This window comes from Cynara cardunculus (genome assembly GCF_001531365.2).
Source record: "Cynara cardunculus var. scolymus isolate 2C chromosome LG 6, CcrdV1, whole genome shotgun sequence".
Classification (NCBI taxonomy): domain Eukaryota; kingdom Viridiplantae; phylum Streptophyta; class Magnoliopsida; order Asterales; family Asteraceae; genus Cynara; species Cynara cardunculus.
The window spans coordinates 19676441-19695755 of NC_037533.1; the positions used below are offsets into that span (position 1 = coordinate 19676441).

A 19315-nucleotide genomic window follows, 5' to 3' on the forward strand; every position below is an offset into this window, starting at 1 on the left:
CCCATATATTTAAATGGGTTAGACGGGTTGACCCATTTATTTAAATGGATTGAAAATCTCAACCCAACCTGCTAATTCTGGTTTGGGTTAATGGGTTGGGTCATTTTTTGCAACAGTTATGGTCAGTGGAGGACGATGGTTGTGGAGGTGGTGAAGGAGATTGTAGTAGAAAAGACCTCCACCAGTAGTAGTGGTGGTGGCGATGGACGGTGGTGGTCAGTGGACGACGATGGTTGTGGAGGTGATAGAGGAGGTTATTGTAGTAGAAAAGGAAATGAAGGTGACCAACAATGGTAGTGGCGATGGATTGTAGTGGTAGGTGGCCAATGGTGGTTATGGAGGTGGTGGAAGAGAGGAAGGTCGCCGACAGTCACTACTGGCGGTGGCGGGACAACTAAAACAAATATCATGTTAAAGTTATATATCAAAATATGGTTAGTTAGTAATATTTTAGTTTCTGTCTCATTCTTGTCTAAATAAGTGGAACAAGAAAAACCATTTTTATCCCACCTTGTCACAGTTCTTGTCACCTTCCCATGTCACACTAAACATGGGATAGTGAGTTCTTGTCCTATCCTATGTCGAGCCAAACGTGAGACAGTGAGTTTTGTCCGATACTGTTTCTCTTATCAAAACCAGAGCTAAAAAGTCCCAACTCATTATTGTATATACCGATATTATTTACAAAAAAGTGTATCATTTTTGCTACTATATTCTATAATTCTATACGTATATTATACAAGTGTATGTATGTATAATAAAGCTTAGCTCCAAAAAAACCAGAGCTTCTATGGAAAAAAAAATTCATAACGATGAAGATTTCTAACCTAACATGAATGAATTGTTGCAATTCTTGATGAAGAATCCCAATTAGCCATCAAACCTGAACTGCTCGTTTCGTGGTAACCCTGCATTATTCGGATCAACAATCGAGCTTTCTTGCCGGCCTGCGAAGATCCGTTTGTCGATAGCGTGTACAAGGAACCGATCAAATTCGTGTTGTTTGCCAAAACCACGATCACTTCGACCCCCAAATTGTTGCACAACGCCAACAAGATCGACACGCAGTACTCTTTTGTGGCTCGTGAAGGCGATGTTTGCAGAGTTTTGATGATAAGTGGTAAAGATGACGCTTTCAAGATCGCGTCAGACCCATCGAAGGATTCGGCTAATGTGGCTAGAACCGCTAATGAATCGGTGATGATCTCGGGTTTATCTGAAGAACGGATGAGGTTCGATAGCAATGGAACGATCCCGGATTTGAGTGCGGGTTCGTGGTTTCTTGGGTAGAGTAGGATTCCGAATAGAGCGGCTAAAGAATTCTTTTTGCCGCAAGAAGTTCCGGTTCGGATTAGTTCGATCAAAGCCGGGACGGCTTCGGGGATTTCTCCGATGAGCTTCTGATTCGATTGAACAGACGATAAGTAGAAGATGGTTGCAGCTGCGATCTGTTTACATTCTGGTTTCAATCCGTTTTCCAAGACTTCGATGATCGAATTTAGCCCACCATGATTGATGATCACTTTCTTCCCATTTGAATGCTTTGAAAGCTTGAGCAGAGCTGCAATGGCGTTTTCTTGAACGGTTGAATCAGATGAAGGAAGTAGAGTTAAAAGAGGAGGAATCGCACCCGCTCCGATCAAACAAAACCGATTAAAAATGTTCGATTTCGCAAGTAATCGGATTTCATAAGCTGATCTACTCTTTTGAATCTCTGTTCCATTTCGTAATCTTCTCACCACAAATTCGCTGAGAAACTTGATTGCTTCCGCTGATGCCGGACTTCCGGGGAGAATCGTCGATGAAATATCGCGGCTCTGCTTCTGAAATTTCGAAATCGGAACTCCATGATCGATGCAATACTGTTGAATTACTTGCCGGAGATTCAAATTGGGGACGAGCTCCGTCGTCGCGAGTTTTTCACCGGTTTTCGGACAAATGAGGTTGCCGGATTTCAGCCATTTTTCAATAGAAGCTCGATCGTATGTCTGACCGGTGGAAACAGTCACCGGATCCGTCATCAGTTCGAGCGAAATCGGGCACCGGAAATCCTCAGGATTCAAACAACTGAGGATTTCCAGATGAGTTTTTCCGGCGGATTGATCATCGGCGTGCTCAAGAACAGTGTTTTCAAACAAAACCCCCCTGCAATACCTCATGAATCCAGCTAAAGTGCTCAGTAAATGCAAATCTTTTTCGTTATTTTCTAAAGATTCCAAACAGATCTCTTCATCCAGAAATCTGATCTCTTTGTGGCATTCATTCCAACTGTTAATACCAAGATAATAAAGAACACGTTTGATCACAATCGAGTCGGGTTCAAACCTGTTTTCAAATTGGTTCAAAATCAACAAGACCCGTTTCATCGCATACTCATCATCCGGATTAACCTCCATTTTGGCTTTTCCTGCTTGCTTCGCAACCATCTCCACCAATTCCTTAATTTCTCTCGAAATTCCGATCGAATTCAACGGAAGAATATCAAGCACCGTCGCAATCGCTCGAATCAACGTCAAAAACTGCGTCGCTACAAAGTGAGATTTCATCAGCATCCAAACCCTAGCGCCACGGCGAGTGCAATCTTCTAGTAAAAATTTCATCTTCTGTAACGAATGATGAAGTTCGGAGAAACAAAGGACGGCAGAATCGGGTAAATCGGAGACGTCTCGATCGATGATTTCAGCGAAGAACATGGAAAGAATCCCGATCTGTCGAATCGATTCACGGGAGTTTCGTCGTTGTGTGGCGAAGAATCCAGACTGGTAACTAGTGATGGAGTGTGAGAGAGTGATTAGAGAGCGAAGAAGAGTCACCGGATTTACATCTTGACATGGAAGAACCGCCGGAGACTTGAGAATCCGGCGACCGTTCTGATCAAATCTTTTGAGCATTGGAATTGAAGAAATCCTGTTGTTGTTTGTCTCCCAAATATGGTGGAGATTTTTCTTTTGAAATGTAATGACGGCTGAGGATTTTATAGAAGGATAGGATCCGTTGAGGACACGTGGCTAAGATCGATGCGCGTCTATAGATATGCTGCGTGGACTCGGAAAAAAGGAAGTGGTGTTTCATTGGAAGACACGTGTATGGGTCACGCGGGAAAATAAATTGGACGGTCAGGATCTCAATCCAGAATTTCATTTTTTCTTCATGGACATTTAAGTACCAAATACCGGTATCGTAAGTTCTCTTAAAAATGTCCGTATTTAATCTCTTTTCTTTAAACGGTTGTCGGGGTTGGAGCCGGGGATCTTCAGTACGCTCAAATTAACGGATATTTTTTACGGGGTTTGATTGGGAACTAGATATTAATCCATGTACCCATCGGGGTCGGAGGCTGCTACTAAAAACCGAAGCCGGGGCCGGGGATTACAAAACTCGTTTCATCCCCGCCCTGTTGCCATACTTACAAATAACGATGGGCATCTTGTAATTTTGAAGTTGTAGGGACGAAAAGTGATACTTTTAACAAACAACAAGGACCAAAGTTGTAGTTGACTATAAAAAGATTAAAAAAAATATAAAATTTGATTTTTTATGGTAAAAATGATTTTTTTTTATATTAAATCTATGTTAAATGTCACATTTAATTATGAAAATTAATTGAAAAAGACAATTTAGGGTCATTAAAGATTCATCATCCTGTTAAATTCAATGCACCATGAATTAGTGAACATGTATGCAAGCTTATGGTTAAACAAGTTAGTTATATATGTAAAGTATTATTAAATCATTACTAAATGCATACACATATAACAACAAAAATACATCTTATCTGGACAAGTTTATTTAGTAGATTTGAGATCACGTGAAACCAACCTGTTTTCATGATACTGTTTTTTTATAGTTGAAATTTCATATTAAAACGCTGTGAAATTTGTTGTGAAGGTTCGGTTTTTTTTTATTTTCACAGCGTTCTGCTATAAGGTTTCAATTGTAAAAAAAGTGGTCTCACAAAAACAAGTTGATCTCACATGAATCCAACCCTCATTTAGTAACCTTATTTTTATTAAGAATTGGGAATTTACGCACGGTTTAATACATGACGTATTCATCAGTAATATAAAAATCTATATAATTTTATAAATAACATAATAGGAGCATAAATAATTGAGAACCTTAAATATTGGAATTACCGTGTGACACTTTAAAATATTGTTTCACATGTTTTTTTTTTTTTTCCATTTAATATCATAACTTAAGGTGCTAATTAACATATATTTGTTTCACAATATGATTGTTCAAATGATTTCGTTAAATATGAGACATTTTGTTCCTTTTTTTTTTTTTTTTTTTTTTTACCCAATCAAAATCGATTTTATGATTTTGATCCTTATGGATTTTCTTGGGTAAAAGACAAAAATAAAATAAAAAACATCTTCATTTAACTGAATTTTTTTAATAACCATTAGATGGAAAGATAAATCCAGATGTTTTGGCAAACCATGATGTCATTTTGTATTTCTCAAACCGTAGGACAAAAGTTGTTATTTATGACAAACCACGTTGACGAAATTTGCATTTTACTCAACATTATATAGAAAAAAAAATCATCAAAAATAACTATTTTTCACTGTAATTAGCCACCTACCCATCACCAAATGTTATGACTTTGCAAGTAGCACATCAGTAATCTGCAAAGGTAGCTAAAAACAAAAAAAAATACAGTTTCTGTCCAGGTTCGCAAGTGGCATATCAATAATTTGCGGACCTTGACAAAAATTGTATTTTTTTTGGATCTTTTAGCTACCTTCATAAATTACGAACGTAGTAATATTTGGATAAAATCAAGAAAAAATACTAAAAGATCGATCGATCGATCGAGACGATAAAAAATTGGTTATTTCAGTTAATTTTTATATTATATAGTATTTTTTATGACCAAAATATCCATTGGTGTTGCTAGTGAATGCGCCTAAAAGGTTGTTGTTGAGTAAACGAGGGGTAAGTGGGCCCTGGGTTTTGCCGACTTTCAAAGGGACAGGTGGAGGCTCGGATGCTGACGTGTTGCTTCGGTAATGGGGAAAGTGTGAGACAAACTCCAAGCAAGCGTAAGGAAAGAGGCATTGGATCGATTACGTGGCACTTTTATAATCATTAATCAATAATTAATTATAGATTAATTTAAGGATTAACGATCATTAAATCATCATTTGACAAATGTAATTTATACAAGTCACACGTGGCATCCCAACTACGCGTTTGCATATAATTTAATCAGAACATATTTAACAAATTCTTTAAAATTAAAATTTTACGGATTTTTTTTAAGCATATTATCGTAGTCTTTGGCCTCTTAGAAGGTCATGAATTCAAACATCACCAAAGGTGAGAAGAGTATGTAAGTTATTTGTTAAATTTGTCGTATATAAATATTACATACTTTAAAAAAGTACATTATTTTCTATCTATTCTACCAATGAGATGGTTAAAACAAGGTTATGGTGGTAGATTTTTACTGGTTAACAAGAAATTGATTAACGACGGTAAATACTGAAGTAGAATGTGATGGGTGATAGTTGGAATCAGATATATTTGGATATGGGGACTGAGAAAACTTCATTGTTGCATTCCTTCAAACATTGCTCGACATCTGTTGTGTCCGATATTTGTATTGTACGTGATTCGTATAATTGGTGCGAACTCTCTGAGGTCTTGAATATTGATCATGTTTCTGCGATGAACCTAATAACGCTGTTTTATTAATTAATGAGATAAAACCAAATAAAAAGATTTAATCAGTTTATGAGTTGGGTTCACGTGAGACCGATCTGTTTTCATGAGACCCGTGTGACCACTTTTTACACTTAAAACTTAACATCAAAACGTTGCGAAGGTAAAAAAGCAAACATTCACAACAGAAACACTGTGAAAGTTAATTTCATAGAGTTTTATTGCGAAATTTCAAATGTAAAAAATTGGTTTCATAAAAACAGACTGGTCTCACATGATCCCAAGTCACTGACTTCGATTTAATTTCTTTGATTTTGGTTATTGAAGAATTCTAGAACCTTCCTTCGTGGAAACCGGAAATCTAGAAAGATTCCAATATAATAAAACGTCCATTATTTCGTCCCCACAATTAATTCATCTTCACGACTTGCACCAATTTGTAGATGTATTGTAATGATTATTGTTTGACAAATAAAAATAATAATTATTTTGTTTTATAATGCTCTGGGTGTGTAAACGATGCAAGTCGAGCTCGAGTATCGATAGTCGAACTCGATAGTAATTTCTCAAAGCTTGAATCCGACTCAAAAACTCGCGAGTAGTTAAAAACTAAACTCGAACTCGTTTGAAGCTCGAACTCTAACTTGAACCAAGCTCAAACTCGGACCAAGGTCCAACCATTCTTATTCATTGAAATTTATGAAATTGTAGGGTATTTTCTAAAAAATTATAAAACTTAAAGATGTTCTCGTAAATTTTAGAAAACTAAAGAAATGCATCTCAAACTTCATCTTCAAAAAGACAAAGTTACAAAGTGCATTCACCTCCCTCTCTTTTTATAACACTTTTCACTCTTCCTTCACTATTTCTCTTTCAATTTGAGTCATCTTTACCAACACTTCTATAGTTTTTTTTATCTTTTTTTAATATTATGATTTTAATAGTAAAATAACTGATTAATTTTTATAGTTAAAAAATGCATAATTTTGTTTAAATATCAAAAAATACAAGACATTTTATTATATTACGTTTTACAAATTATATTATAAAATTGATTATATTTTAAAACTAATTATATATATAAAATAATTGAGTATCTTACGACCTTTTCGAGTCGAGTATTGGATAGCTTGACTCGGCTCGTTAATATTTGGAGTGGAGCTCGAGTTCGAGCTCGAATTCGAGTCGAGTGTTGACCGAATTTTGACCGAGTCGATCTCGGGCGGTTCTCGGACTTTGTGGTATAAATAAGATGTAACTTTAGATCGTCGCCGGTCCAAGGAGGAAGACCTTCACAGGATGGCTAATGGTTAACAATCCTTCAAGTACCAGTGCGATCGTCTCAATTTTGACGGAGAACCATTGCAAAACGGAGATCCTGAAACGGAGAATGGGAACATGTTCCGTAACTTCTCGTCAAGGTTACGTTTCGCCACCGAAACCGCCACCGATTCTCATTACGCCCATGGATCTCGCTGGGGATGAAGTTGCATCGAGTTTCTGTTTCGTGTGAGTATTTACATTCGTTCTTAATGACGAGCATTACGTCGATCCATTACAATTACGTCGGTCATCGTCCACATTCCTTTTCAGGTTTTTTAATCTCATTTCGTTTTTTTTTTTATATGGTTCGATCGATTGTGGATTGTTATACTAATTGGTACATATGTTTCTGTTTTTATTTCCACTAAATCATCGTTGTTACCCTAATAGCTAGGTTAATCTAAAATTCTACACAAACAGATCATAGACGAACTCAAAGTTCTAATAGCGAAATGGCCTGTATTGTTTCATGAAGCAATATGGAAGAGAAGTGGACAAAACGAAACTATATCGCTCGTAGGATTACGAAAAAAAACTAGTACATTTTCTGCTAAGTACTGTGCAGATTATGTGTTTATAGTACCATTGTTCTTAGATAAATGGATAAGTGTTACACAAAAGAGTGATGCTGATTGCTGATGATCAATATTTCATAGGAACACTACTTCAAATATTGGGGAGAAATCATAGGCTAGGAACTCTAGTGTTTTGATCTGAAGAATCGCCTGCAACTTCAGTCTCTGATGAACAAACTGGAAATTTGCCTTTCTTAGACCACAACCAAACCTTAGAGACAGAAAAACTCTCATATTTGATCTTCCTCTGGTCCATGTCATCTTCAATTTTTCCACATCCTACATTATCTTTAACATCAAACAATGCCACTTGCAGATCTATATTATTAACCACATACTGAAATGAACCCATCGAGAAGCACCTTCTTGCATCCAAATTGCACCTACTAATCTCCCCTCCATTTGCTCTTTCTCCCGAATTGAAGCCTGTGAGCTTTCCTAGCCTCACAGAAAGCACCCTCTTTCCAAGATTCTTCTCGTTGCAACTTATCTCACTTACTATGCTATTTGTAGCGACATTCATGAAGTTTTCCAGAGGTTGATTATGACTACATAATGTGGTTCCGATGCTAAGATTGACCCTGCAAAGAGGGCATGTGGAGTTTGATAGAAGCCATGTGTCTATGCAATGGGTGTGAAAAGCATGGCTGCAAATTGGGATCAACCTGAGCTTGTCATAAGGTGAGAACTCACACAAACACACAGCACAATCAAATGGATCTTGCAATCCGGAAATGTTCTTGTAGTCGAAGACCGGAAGACTGTCAATGAAAGACTGGTCCAAACCAGAATCTTGTAGCCGGAAAAGCTGTTGAAGCTGTCTTCCAAGAGACTGAGGATGGTGAAGTTCGTTATATCTGTTGGATTGAGTGACTGATGGATAAGTTCGCTTCTTTTTTATGATTCTAAGCAGAAGATGAAGAATCCCAGAAATGAAGAAGATTGCAGCCACAGATACTATCACCCAGAGAAGAGGTGGACTAATTGTGATCTCAGATGGAGCAGGCAACTGAACTGAGATGCCATCTTCTTGGTGATCTTGGCTGACAATTCTAGCCATGGTGGAGAGTTAAGAAGCTATGGCATCATTCTAAACTCTGCAAAAGCCATAGATAATAACTGAAGGAAAATGAAAGAAGAAACTGCTTGAAGATTCTTGAAAAAAGAATGGAAGATAGAGACCTTATTGCAAAGTAGTTTGGTTCCCAATAATGGCAACATCACCAGATGAAAACACAGCTTATTACCAGAAGAGGAAAGCATGGAAGCAGCTTAAATGGTAGACAAAACTATATGTGTGGGTCTCTTGCAGCTTTTTCCCTTTTTTGGCATGCCAGACATCCCTAATTGCCCACTCAAGCTGGTGATCGTTACTAATCATGTGTTTCCCTAGTGACCACCTTAGCAGATAAGCCCTTTTCTCTTGGCTCATCATCTCAAATGAGCTTCCCATGATTTTTTTTTTACTTTGTAGCCATTTCATAACTTTTTTCCATTAAATAGCCAAGAATGATGGCCTTGTGATTTTGCAGCCTACGACTTTGGCTTGTTTTTTGTGCATAAATACAAGGGACTACGATACTGCAACTTGCGGTTCATAATGGTTTGTGCGGTGGGCCCACTTTTTCACCGGATGCATCATATATTTCCAAAAACTGCAAGGAGAAGTGATTTGCAGTGTTGACTTACTGTTTCTTGGCTATTTTGTGAGAAAAAATTGTGAGGTGGGCATAAAGTAAATGGTTTTTTCAGGAGGTGGCCATTTGAGAGAGAACCCCCTTTTTCTTTCCTCTCTTCTTTGTAAAATGACACAAAAGCAATGACAAATTTTAGGATTTGTAGACAACATAGAATAGTTGTGTTAGAGCCTCACGTCAGCTATATTTGGACTATTTCTCCTAAATATATATCGGAACCTCCATTCGATTCTCGATGGCTCTTTTGGAAGGTAATCCAATGGGGTTTCGCATATTCTCACAAACTATTGTATAATCAATCTCATAAATCCGCTTGAAGTGTACAGTCTGATATGTTACTCACCACTATTGTTGGCTTCTTCAGTTGCAAATTTCGGAACTTTCTCCCTCTTTGCATAATGATTCAGGTACGGGGTTGTTTGTTTACCTCTTAATAGTTCCATTAAGAGCCAAGCTCTGAATCGTTAAGAAGTGAATCTTGTTTGGCTGCTTCTTAATGGTTCTAAAACCCTCTGAATGATTTTGTATCATGGATCTCCCTTAATCATTAAGGGTCCTAATTTCATTGTATACAATTACCAAAAAATTATATTTCATTTTGCATTTTATCATGGGAGTCTCTTAATCATTCTAACCACTTAATGATTCTGTATCAAACCATTCAGCAATTGCCAAACAGCCTTGTAGTGTGTCGAATAATTTAAACGATAAAGATGGTAAAAAAGAAAAGTATGTAACATATATTCTTGAATTTGAATAGAGAACCAGAGTCAAGAGGGGTGGTAAAGCTATGACTTTGTCACTGTCTTCAAACTGCTTTTGGTCTCAATGAAGCAGCAATCATTATTGAGAGGGTCTGAAGGATGTGGGTAAAGCAAAAGCTGATGAAGAACCTCGATTTTGTGCAAAAGATCTGTATTTTTCAGAATATTACAATCTCATTTGCAGGTTGTTATTGGACTTATAACCAAATCAAGTGTTTTTAGAAATTTTGAAATTTTGAAAATTTTATGGAAATTTTGAAAATTTTGCTCTAATAACTATATTATTTTAGAAATTTTGGAGATTCTGGAAAATTTTACCCTAAAAGCTATGCTAAAATCCTTCTAAAAAAGAGAGGAAATCCTTCAAATTTAGAAGAAAAAGAGAAAATATATATCTCAGCCACTGCAAATAATTACTTGTCGGAGTGCTTATCAGATAAGAGACAATGTTGTTCAGCAAACGTTGCTAACCTAGTTTGTGCATCATACCATGCAGATTACACTGTTTTAGTAAACTACTCCTCACCTTAATCAGACTTCTTACCTCAATCAACTTATCCAACTTTATTCGATAAATGAACCATTACTATTTTCAATTAGCAATTACACGATATGAGTTGCCAATGGTTCATCAACTTTATTCGATAAATGAACCATTATGATTTTCGTGACTGTTATAACTGGGGTCCACCAAATAAGTTGAGGTCCACACTAATTATTCAATACAAGCACTTGAGGTGTGATTCAAACACCAGTATACCTGTGTTATCAGTTATGTATGCATATCCATAGACCATAACAATTATGAGCTTTTAAACCCATAACATAGATATATTTTTCAGACTTCAATTATAATGTAAAAGGTTTATGATTTCCATCAATAACAACCATATAATGACCAGACTGACATTTAATACAATGAACCTCCCTCCCTCTTCACATGAAGAAAAATCATTCAAATGAGAGGCTTAAAGAATCAAAATGGAAGCTTCATAAAACCCACAAAGTCACCACCATTCTTGCATCTTTTCCTCCTACTTCCTTCTATATATAAATATATCCCCCCCTCGCCCTTCAAAAAAGCTAATAATCCAGTTCGCCAACCATCTCCGTTCTCAGCAACTTCCATTAATGTTATCAAGGACAAAAAAACAGTATCTCATGTCTTGAGGTCATCAGACATGGCAGAAGGTATACAATGAGTTGAGAGGATGTCCACAGTTGCTGCTCTCGCACTTTTCAGTTGGAGTACAACTATCTGCACAACAATCCATTTTATACTCGGTTTGTTTAAAATCCTTTTTAACTTCACATTTTCATAATTTGTTCTGACATCTCTCATTCTTATACAACAAATATGCAGAGATGAAAGATCAAGGGAGAGAAAAGGAACGGAGCGCACACCTGCTGATAATCCAATTCGAATTTCAGATACTCATCGGTGCAGGTTTCCACCATGTTCGCCAAGCTCTTCAGATTCTTCACTTGGTGACCATTGAAAGCAAGTACCTAAACCGGTTTATATAGCAACATGAATAAGAAACTTGTAAGTACTAAACAGCGGCACCAATTCTTACAACCACCACCACCAGGCAAGCTTTACTTAGTTTGTTGTAAAGAATGGGGACGGAAGTTGTGAATTGTGTCATTAATGGGAAGAAATGGTAAAAAATGGGTGAGATATGAAACACTAGGCAAACCCGAAGTTCTATTTTAGCTTATTGCTATCCAAGACTTTCAAGATTCAAGTCGAAGCACATATGTACAACTTGCCATATTCAGGTATGGGTTCGTTTGGTTTGGTTCATTATTGTCTCATTCTCATGGTTCATTTGCATAGGATCTTCCAAACTCATGTACCAAATGCACCCACACTCCTCAAAAACTATCAGTGCCATAGATCTTTACTTAAACTCATATCTCATCCTCAAGAATCCTTGAAATTATCATATTCCAATATCTAGTGTAAAAAGGGAAGACACCACTCATTTAACAAGCAATATCAAGCTAAGATGGTTTGGTTTCCAACTATTCTCTTTCTTCACATACTTTTCACAAGCCGAGGGTCTTCACAGAAACGATGGCTTTCCTCCTCAGGGTAGATGCCAGCTTTGCATACACCCCACCGTCCGGCCTCCCCACACCAGACCTTTGGGTGGGATATACTGGGCGTGTTTGGTTTGGTTTGGTTTTGGTTACCCACCTATCAAGCATATAAATGTCACTAACATTATTGATGTCTCTCCTCTTACATAAGACATCCTTACAAGATCTAACCACCTCAATGTCTTTGTATATCCTGTCTGAAACTCTCACCAGATGAAAAACCTCAAGGTCGTAATCCCCTCTAAATCAACCCAACAACAGAAGTCGTCATCACATTAACCTATGTGTAACGTCTCTACTTGAAAATTCAGAGTATTCATGTCTCATGGGATTGAGGAAAGGTCAGCTTAACATGACTAATCCAGTGAAATCCATTTAACCAATAGAGATCAAGAATGAATTGTGGTCTTCTGCAAGGGAAAAGTACCATCATAGAAATAATACTCCCTCCGCCCCAAAAATACGATTCCACATTTCTACTTTAGCTTGTCCTATAATACGTTTCCACTTTCAAAAGTAGGTCTACTTTCCCATTCTACCCTTAATTATGAGATGGAGAAACTTCCTCTCTCTATTATAAAGGGTAAAATTGTCCTTTAGTTAATTAAGAAGTGTAATAATTACACATTCCCAGAACTGCGTGCCCTTTTCATTGTGGACATTTATTTGGGGACGGAGGGGAGTAGTTTCTAGACCACATGATACTTGATATTTCTCCCAAATCAATTTATTTAAACCATCAGAAGCACAAGACTAACCTGAGTGTTGACAATATCTTCGTATCCTATGTTGATATCCGCCACAAGAACCTTCAATAGATGTGTCAAAAGTAAGTGTTGGAACTTCCACTTGACAAAAAAGGAGGTATAAAATGGTTCAGGAAGTTAATAAGAAAAGCAGTTAGAAACCTGTGAGACAACTACAATCTGTTCATCTGGTGACTTGGGCAATTCATGCAAGAGTTTATCCAACAGCTTAACAGGAGCATCATATCCATAGTCTTTTCCATACTGAAGACATACATATCATCAGTACATACATGTCGCTACAGCTTGAAGATTGCAAATATACCATCTTTCACTATTCACTATGAATATAAGCGCCATACCACCAAATATTATTAAGAAACATAAACCAGAAAGGCATTTTTTACAGAGAACACTGGACAACCCATCTCTGAAGGGTGTGATATTAAGCTCGTATGCGACCATTTGACAGTAAAAAATTGCAAAGCAATGGAGAATTATCTGGGTGTGGATAGATGACAATGGTGAAATGACAAGCTGGCAATTGCCAACCGAGATAAAATACTAGCAGAAGGAAAAGTTGCTTCTCTCTCAAGGGTTTGGGTGGAAGGGGAAAAAAGACGGTTTTTGTCTCGGGAATAAAACAAAGAGAAAGAACACAGACAATGGTTTTTGTCTCAGGTTTTGGCCGGGGACTAAAACCAAGGTTCTAAATGACGTGAGCCGTGGCGTGGCGGTGAGACCAAGCCTCAAGCCTTACTAGTTACGGCGAGGCCATGGCATTTTTCAAGGCGTGGCCTAAGGCGGCATACGTATACATATATGTATGTATATATCTATTCACTACTTTCTTCAGTCTTCAAAAAAAATCCTGTTCAACTCTTATTTAGGGTTTTTATGTTTCCTTTTATTGTTTATTTAAGTTTTAGGCGTCGAACATAATTAGCATTTATCCCCCCTAGTATATGTTTAAAAAAAGTAAATAAAAACATGCCTTACAAAACAACGCACCCTAATGCTCCAGAATGTGCCATAGCGTGTTACAACGGGAGCCAAGCCTTAGAGTGGAGCCACAGTGTTAACATGGCGTGGCGGCGAAGCCAAGCCTCGACGCCGTTAGAACCATGATTAAAACAAAGGGAGAGGGATAGCAGAAAAGTGAAATGTTTGTTTACAATATTTGTTTTTCATTAGAATAGAGAAGACAAAAGGGCATAGTAGTCTTTTGTTAAAAGTTTTCTGAATCGAAGCCATACCAAGGAAACTGGTAGTGGTTTGAGAATTCTTAATAAGATTGTAGCATGGTTCAATTACTTCAACATCATAAAAAAGAACATATTGAACAGGGCATAAAAATATACTCATATATATATTCGTCGTAAGGTGTAAGTAAACTGCGCACCTCAGAACGGAGATAAGGAACGGAAACGGTTGTAAAAACCAATCCTGCAATGATGTAATAGGAGGGAGGTCGACCCTTGTTGTGTGCAGGAATTAGCTTTCTGTGAGTCTCAAACTTGATGTTAAATTTGAGGATCTTAGATTCACGAAGGACTTTGATTTGAGCCGTATCTCCGGTATATTTATGAGATACAAGATAGCTAAAACCTATCCGCTCTCCATGCCTAAAAGGAACTGCAACTCACCAAAGAACGGTAGTTAAAAACCACTCAAACAAACCACAAAAGATAGGAAACAAAATATGTAAGAGAACAACTAGAAATTCAGCTTATAGAACCCGCCAAAAGGTCGGTAAGAAAAAATTTACCACCGTTATACAAAACGTCAACAATATATATCACACGTGAATATCCCATCCCACGTGGAGTTAACTTGTGGATGTCATTGAAATTCATAATAACAGGGTGCCAATATCACATATCCATCCAGAAGGTGACAATCGCAATCACAGATAATCAAGATAAAGAATAACCACAAAGAACGTTAGTTGCAATATGAAAGTATGGCCAAGTATCGTCATGAAATTGGAAGCAAAAAGGCGAAAAGATTCAACACAACACAGTGAACATGGTTAACGAAAGAAAAATTGACGTATAATACACTGTTACCTGTTCCATCGTTGGCAATATCGACCCCATCGAAACTAAGGATAATATCAGATGGTTTTAGAACTTTATGCTCAGGAGATGTGGGATCAATTCTTCGAATACGAACACCTTTTTGATTATCCTTCATCCCCATCGACTTCCGCAAATCAGGGTTTTCCATCTTCTGCCACTCAACCCCAAGAATAGGAAATCCTGGCATCCATGAAATAATAATGACATTGACGAAAACCGTGTTTAAAACTAAAGTCGCCCAAATTCATTCATGTATTTAAACATGAAAATGGTTTTATTTTTGTTCATTACATGCATTGCCGACAATCTCGAGCATAGGATTACCAAAGAATTGCTTCTATATTTACAACATGTATCTATATAGAGTCCCAATCATTTGCAAACCTCCTAATTCATACAAACAAATCAATTGAGATTATTTATGGAAACGATGATGGCCATTCATTATGATCTGGATATTTATGGAAGATGATCATAGTTAATTCATTATGATCACCGTTTTAGATTAGGAAACAATTGAAATATCCATGGAACCTGATATTCATTACACCAGATGAATGGTTGATATTGATATGTATGGTTTGCAAATGATCGGGACTATATATATGAGGGAGGTTCAAAGAACACTAACTAATTAAAAGAACACAAAAACGGGCAGGTCACGTCCAAAATCACATGTGATTTTACACTAACGGTCAACGTAAAGACGTGAGGGCGCCATGGCCCGCCCAAAATCACGTGAATCACATGTGATTCTAATGAAAATTCACATGTGATTTGACAATTCTCTTATTTGATTATTGTTCTTGAATGGCCCGAACTCACACACACACACACACACACACACACATATATATATATATATATATGCGTGTGTGTGTGTGTCTTGAATAAAAGAGATGATATAGATTATGCAAAAGAAAAATCTTTTACAAAAATTACCAGTATATGATCCATTTTTCTCATAATCTTGGATAAAGTGCATTATAACAGGTGTCGGTATGACGTATCCAATGTTTTCAGCATCCTCATGCTTAAGAGACTGAAATGCAATACCAACACAATTTCCCTTGTCATTGAAAGCCGGCCCACCAGAATTCCCAGAGTTAATTGCAGCATCTATCTGCAACAAATTCATATAAACTTGTGTCAGTAAATACAAATGAAATCATAAAACACGGTCAAGAAATCTTCATTAACCTGCAATCCCAAAAGCTCAGTCGACCCATGAACATACGATAAGATCTCTATACGTGAAACAACTCCACTAGTGACGGATATCGTATCTCCTCCGATTGGATACCCCACAACTGTAACTGCATCTTGAAGTGCAGGCAGATCCCCAAATTCCACAGGTGATACATCTAACCAAAATTCATTATCCTCCACGGTAAGCAAAGCTGCATGATTTTATGAACATGGTCATCAGCGAATAGAAAGTACTCGATGCACATAATCATATGAAACAACTACTAGCTGGAGATGACAATCAATAACTAGAATAAATGTCCGCATGATCATCGAACAAAAAGACATAATCCTTCCAAATTCAGCATCTCCATTCACTAATGTCTAATATCATGGTGAAATCTTGAAAAACAAAAACAAGAAAAGTGATTCAAGACCAAACCCGCAATCCCAGATATTACCTAAAATTCTGTAATCTACACTGATCTTGAGATGCTAATTCTCAATAAAATCATCTAAACTAAGGCAATAAAAAACCCGCCAACCCGGCCAACGCAACCCGCAAACAACCCAACTAAACCCAACCCACCAAATTCTCCATTTTCATTTTGCTTAATTCTCGTTTTCCATTTACATACTGTTGCTATCTACCTTGAATCTAGTAGCAACACAAGAATTGAATTAAGTTAGGCATGCAAATGTGTAAAACAAAACTACATATAATTTTATAAACATGTACATATACATCTCTTGGTGAAGGCAGCCTGCATGAGTGTTTGTATACATAGATATTTTCATCTTTTGCAAACAGCCAAACACAATTTGTTCGCTTGTTGTATGTACTTGTGCATCAATAATTCAATATTACCTATTTGTTTTCAATATATATATATATGTGTGTGTGTGTGTGTGTATAACGAATAGGTAATATTGAATCATTGATGCACAAGTACATACAACAAGCGAATTATATATATAGAGAAGGGTTCAAACGATAACCTCCACCTATATATATAGGGGCAGGTTCAAACGAGAAGCTAAACAATTTGCGAGAAGGCAAGAAGTTTCAATCATATATGATTACATGCATGAATACACAAGCTTGATCATATATGATTAAACAAAAGTTGCATTGACAACACATAGACGCATAATCATATATGATTAAATATGCCCAAATGAGTGTAATCATATAAGATATTGAAACTTCTTGCCTTCTCGCAAAATGTTTACTTCTAGCATTATCCTTCCTCTATATATGTATATGTATACGATTAAGTCGAATGATCGATAATATTCATAACTCACACAAAATCGAAGACGCATACTCATTTAAAACAATGATGGCAACCCACTAATTCAACCCAACCAACAAAGGTTGGGTTGGGTTGGGATTTTCTCATACTGTCATAATTGAGTTGGGTTGTATAAATGCCTCAAATCGTTTACACCCGTAACCTACACCAATTCAATCACGATTGGTTATTCTAGTATTTGAAACAAGAAATGGAAAAGAAAATGGTTATAGAAACCATGGCCATTCCGTTCTCTGCAATTTCAGTAAAATTGGTTGTAATGGAAGATGATAGACTCACCGATATCACATTCCGTTCCGATTGCAAGAACGGTGGCGACATATTTGGTATCGGAGCCACGTTTCTTCAGCTTCACCTGTGTATAATGCTCCACCGAGTGTGCATTAGTCAAAACCCTCCTCCCACTAATCACAAACCCACTGCTACTAGAACTATACTGCCTCTTCCTCTGCCATGGCAGAGAGAAATTGGGCTCGGTGTGTGTGCAAAACACCTTCACCACGGCGTCCATCGCCGGCATCACCCTAGCCATCGCCATCACCACGCTCTCAAGTACCGAACCATTTCCATTTCCATTTCCATTAGCCTCTATACACCTAGAGGGGGTAGCAGAAACTAGGGGTTTTTCAGGGTTTTCGGCGTGAACGGGGGTTTTACGGCGGCGGCGGAGGTGGTGCTGGTGATTGGTTTTGGGGGTATCATTGTTGAGGCTGAGATCTACGTCATCAACAGAAGGAGAAGAGGTAGTCGCTTTGGAGGTTTGAAGATCTAGGGTTTCGGGTACTCCAGATTTAGCCTTACGACCTCGTTTCCGCTTGTTATCGACCATCTTGGAGTTGTTCCTGCAATAAATTGGTTGAAAAATGAAGACCTGTAAGCTGTGCAAGTATCAAAGAGATGAACCCCCGGTGAGACGGTGGCGGTACCGGCACCGGATGTTTGATGTTATTGAGAGGTGGGGAAGGTTTAGATTGCCGGTGAATGGATGCCGGTTTATATGGAAGACTGCAGGTCCTCCTTCAAAAACTAAATAAATCACTTCACAGTCTTCCTTCAAAACTAAATAAATCATTCAGGTCTTTCTTCAAAATATTAGCCGCATTTTGATATACACATCTCCATACAAGTAATTTATCTGAACAAAAATCTCATGTTCAAATTTAAGGAGAAACAAAAATTCTCGTGTAGTCACGGAGGTTCAAATGCAGTGATTCCGAGCTACATGCAAAATAGGTAATCATCTTGGGATTAATTGGCTCGCATAGCATGTTGGATATCCAGGCTAACCTATATATATATATATATATATATATATATATATTATGTTTGGCAAACTAGTTGATAAACAGTTGGTAGCTGATTACTAATAAGCTAACTGATTAATAAATCATGTTTGACAAAAATTATTTTATAAACATGTAAAATGATCAAAATGACATTGAAAAATTAATCAATTATAACTAGTTGTGTATCCGTGCAATACGGCGGGAGCCATGAATTTTAACGATTTTGAAGTTTCACTGGTTTTATAAGATAAGATTTAATGATGATATAGGTTACAATTGGTTTTTACATATTAATACAATTTGAATAAATAAGAGTTATGATTCCAATTACAGACTATTGATGAAAAAAATTGTATGACAGTTTAAAATCCAATATATTTAAAATCAAACATATTTAAACGACTCCACAAATGTATTCGATTTACACCAAAAGCAAAGAACCAAGAAACTTGAGTTTTAAGATAAACACTCAAAACCAATAAAAAAATTACAAATTTGACATATCATAAGCCATGAAAAGACAAAAAAAGATGGGTTTTAGAATGAAATTTCAACTGATT

The 19315-nt window shown here is 37.0% G+C and overlaps 3 protein-coding genes across 4 annotated transcripts; all 3 read right to left on the reverse strand.

The window, feature by feature from the left end:
- Positions 1-645: 645 nt before the first annotated feature.
- On the reverse strand, positions 646-2908 carry LOC112514888 (U-box domain-containing protein 19-like). 2 transcript variants are annotated; one of them, XM_025121519.1, is made up of 2 exons: positions 2326-2908; positions 646-2145 (listed from the first exon to the last, which is right to left on the reverse strand). In XM_025121519.1, the coding sequence occupies exons 1-2, from the start codon at positions 2889-2891 to the stop codon at positions 828-830; spliced, it is 1884 nt and encodes a 627-aa protein (XP_024977287.1). In that variant the 5' UTR covers positions 2892-2908; the 3' UTR covers positions 646-827. The 2 variants fall into 2 exon arrangements, with proteins under 2 accessions (XP_024977287.1, XP_024977286.1); XM_025121518.1 differs by having other exon boundaries at positions 646-2908.
- A 4587-nt stretch (positions 2909-7495) lies between these two features.
- LOC112514562 (RING-H2 finger protein ATL46-like) lies at positions 7496-8793 on the reverse strand. Its single transcript, XM_025121093.1, has 2 exons — positions 8754-8793; positions 7496-8668 (listed from the first exon to the last, which is right to left on the reverse strand). Exon 2 carries the CDS (start codon positions 8629-8631, stop codon positions 7681-7683), a length of 951 nt encoding a protein of 316 aa, XP_024976861.1. The 5' UTR covers positions 8632-8668; positions 8754-8793; the 3' UTR covers positions 7496-7680.
- A 2028-nt stretch (positions 8794-10821) lies between these two features.
- LOC112514612 (protease Do-like 9) lies at positions 10822-18436 on the reverse strand. The gene is made up of 9 exons (XM_025121182.1): positions 17749-18436; positions 16166-16365; positions 15908-16088; positions 14954-15145; positions 14287-14519; positions 13047-13148; positions 12897-12947; positions 11437-11541; positions 10822-11290 (listed from the first exon to the last, which is right to left on the reverse strand). The coding sequence occupies exons 1-9, from the start codon at positions 18296-18298 to the stop codon at positions 11192-11194; spliced, it is 1713 nt and encodes a 570-aa protein (XP_024976950.1). The 5' UTR covers positions 18299-18436; the 3' UTR covers positions 10822-11191.
- Between the last annotated feature and the right edge of the window lie 879 nt (positions 18437-19315).

What these genes read in the sequence shown, in the direction of transcription:
- LOC112514888 (XM_025121518.1), bottom strand. Translation starts at nt 2,891, where the DNA reads ATGCTCAAAAGATTTGATCAGAACGGTCGCCGGATTCTCAAGTCTCCG.
- LOC112514562 (XM_025121093.1), bottom strand. Translation starts at nt 8,631, where the DNA reads ATGGCTAGAATTGTCAGCCAAGATCACCAAGAAGATGGCATCTCAGTT.
- LOC112514612 (XM_025121182.1), bottom strand. Translation starts at nt 18,298, where the DNA reads ATGGTCGATAACAAGCGGAAACGAGGTCGTAAGGCTAAATCTGGAGTA. An exon ending in CTGAGCTTTTGGGATTGCAG is followed by an intron (nt 16,089 to 16,165) that starts GTTAATGAAGAT and finishes AATTTGTTGCAG; the next exon opens with ATAGATGCTGCAATTAACTC. An exon ending in GAAAAATGGATCATATACTG is followed by an intron (nt 15,146 to 15,907) that starts GTAATTTTTGTA and finishes CATGGATGCCAG; the next exon opens with GATTTCCTATTCTTGGGGTT.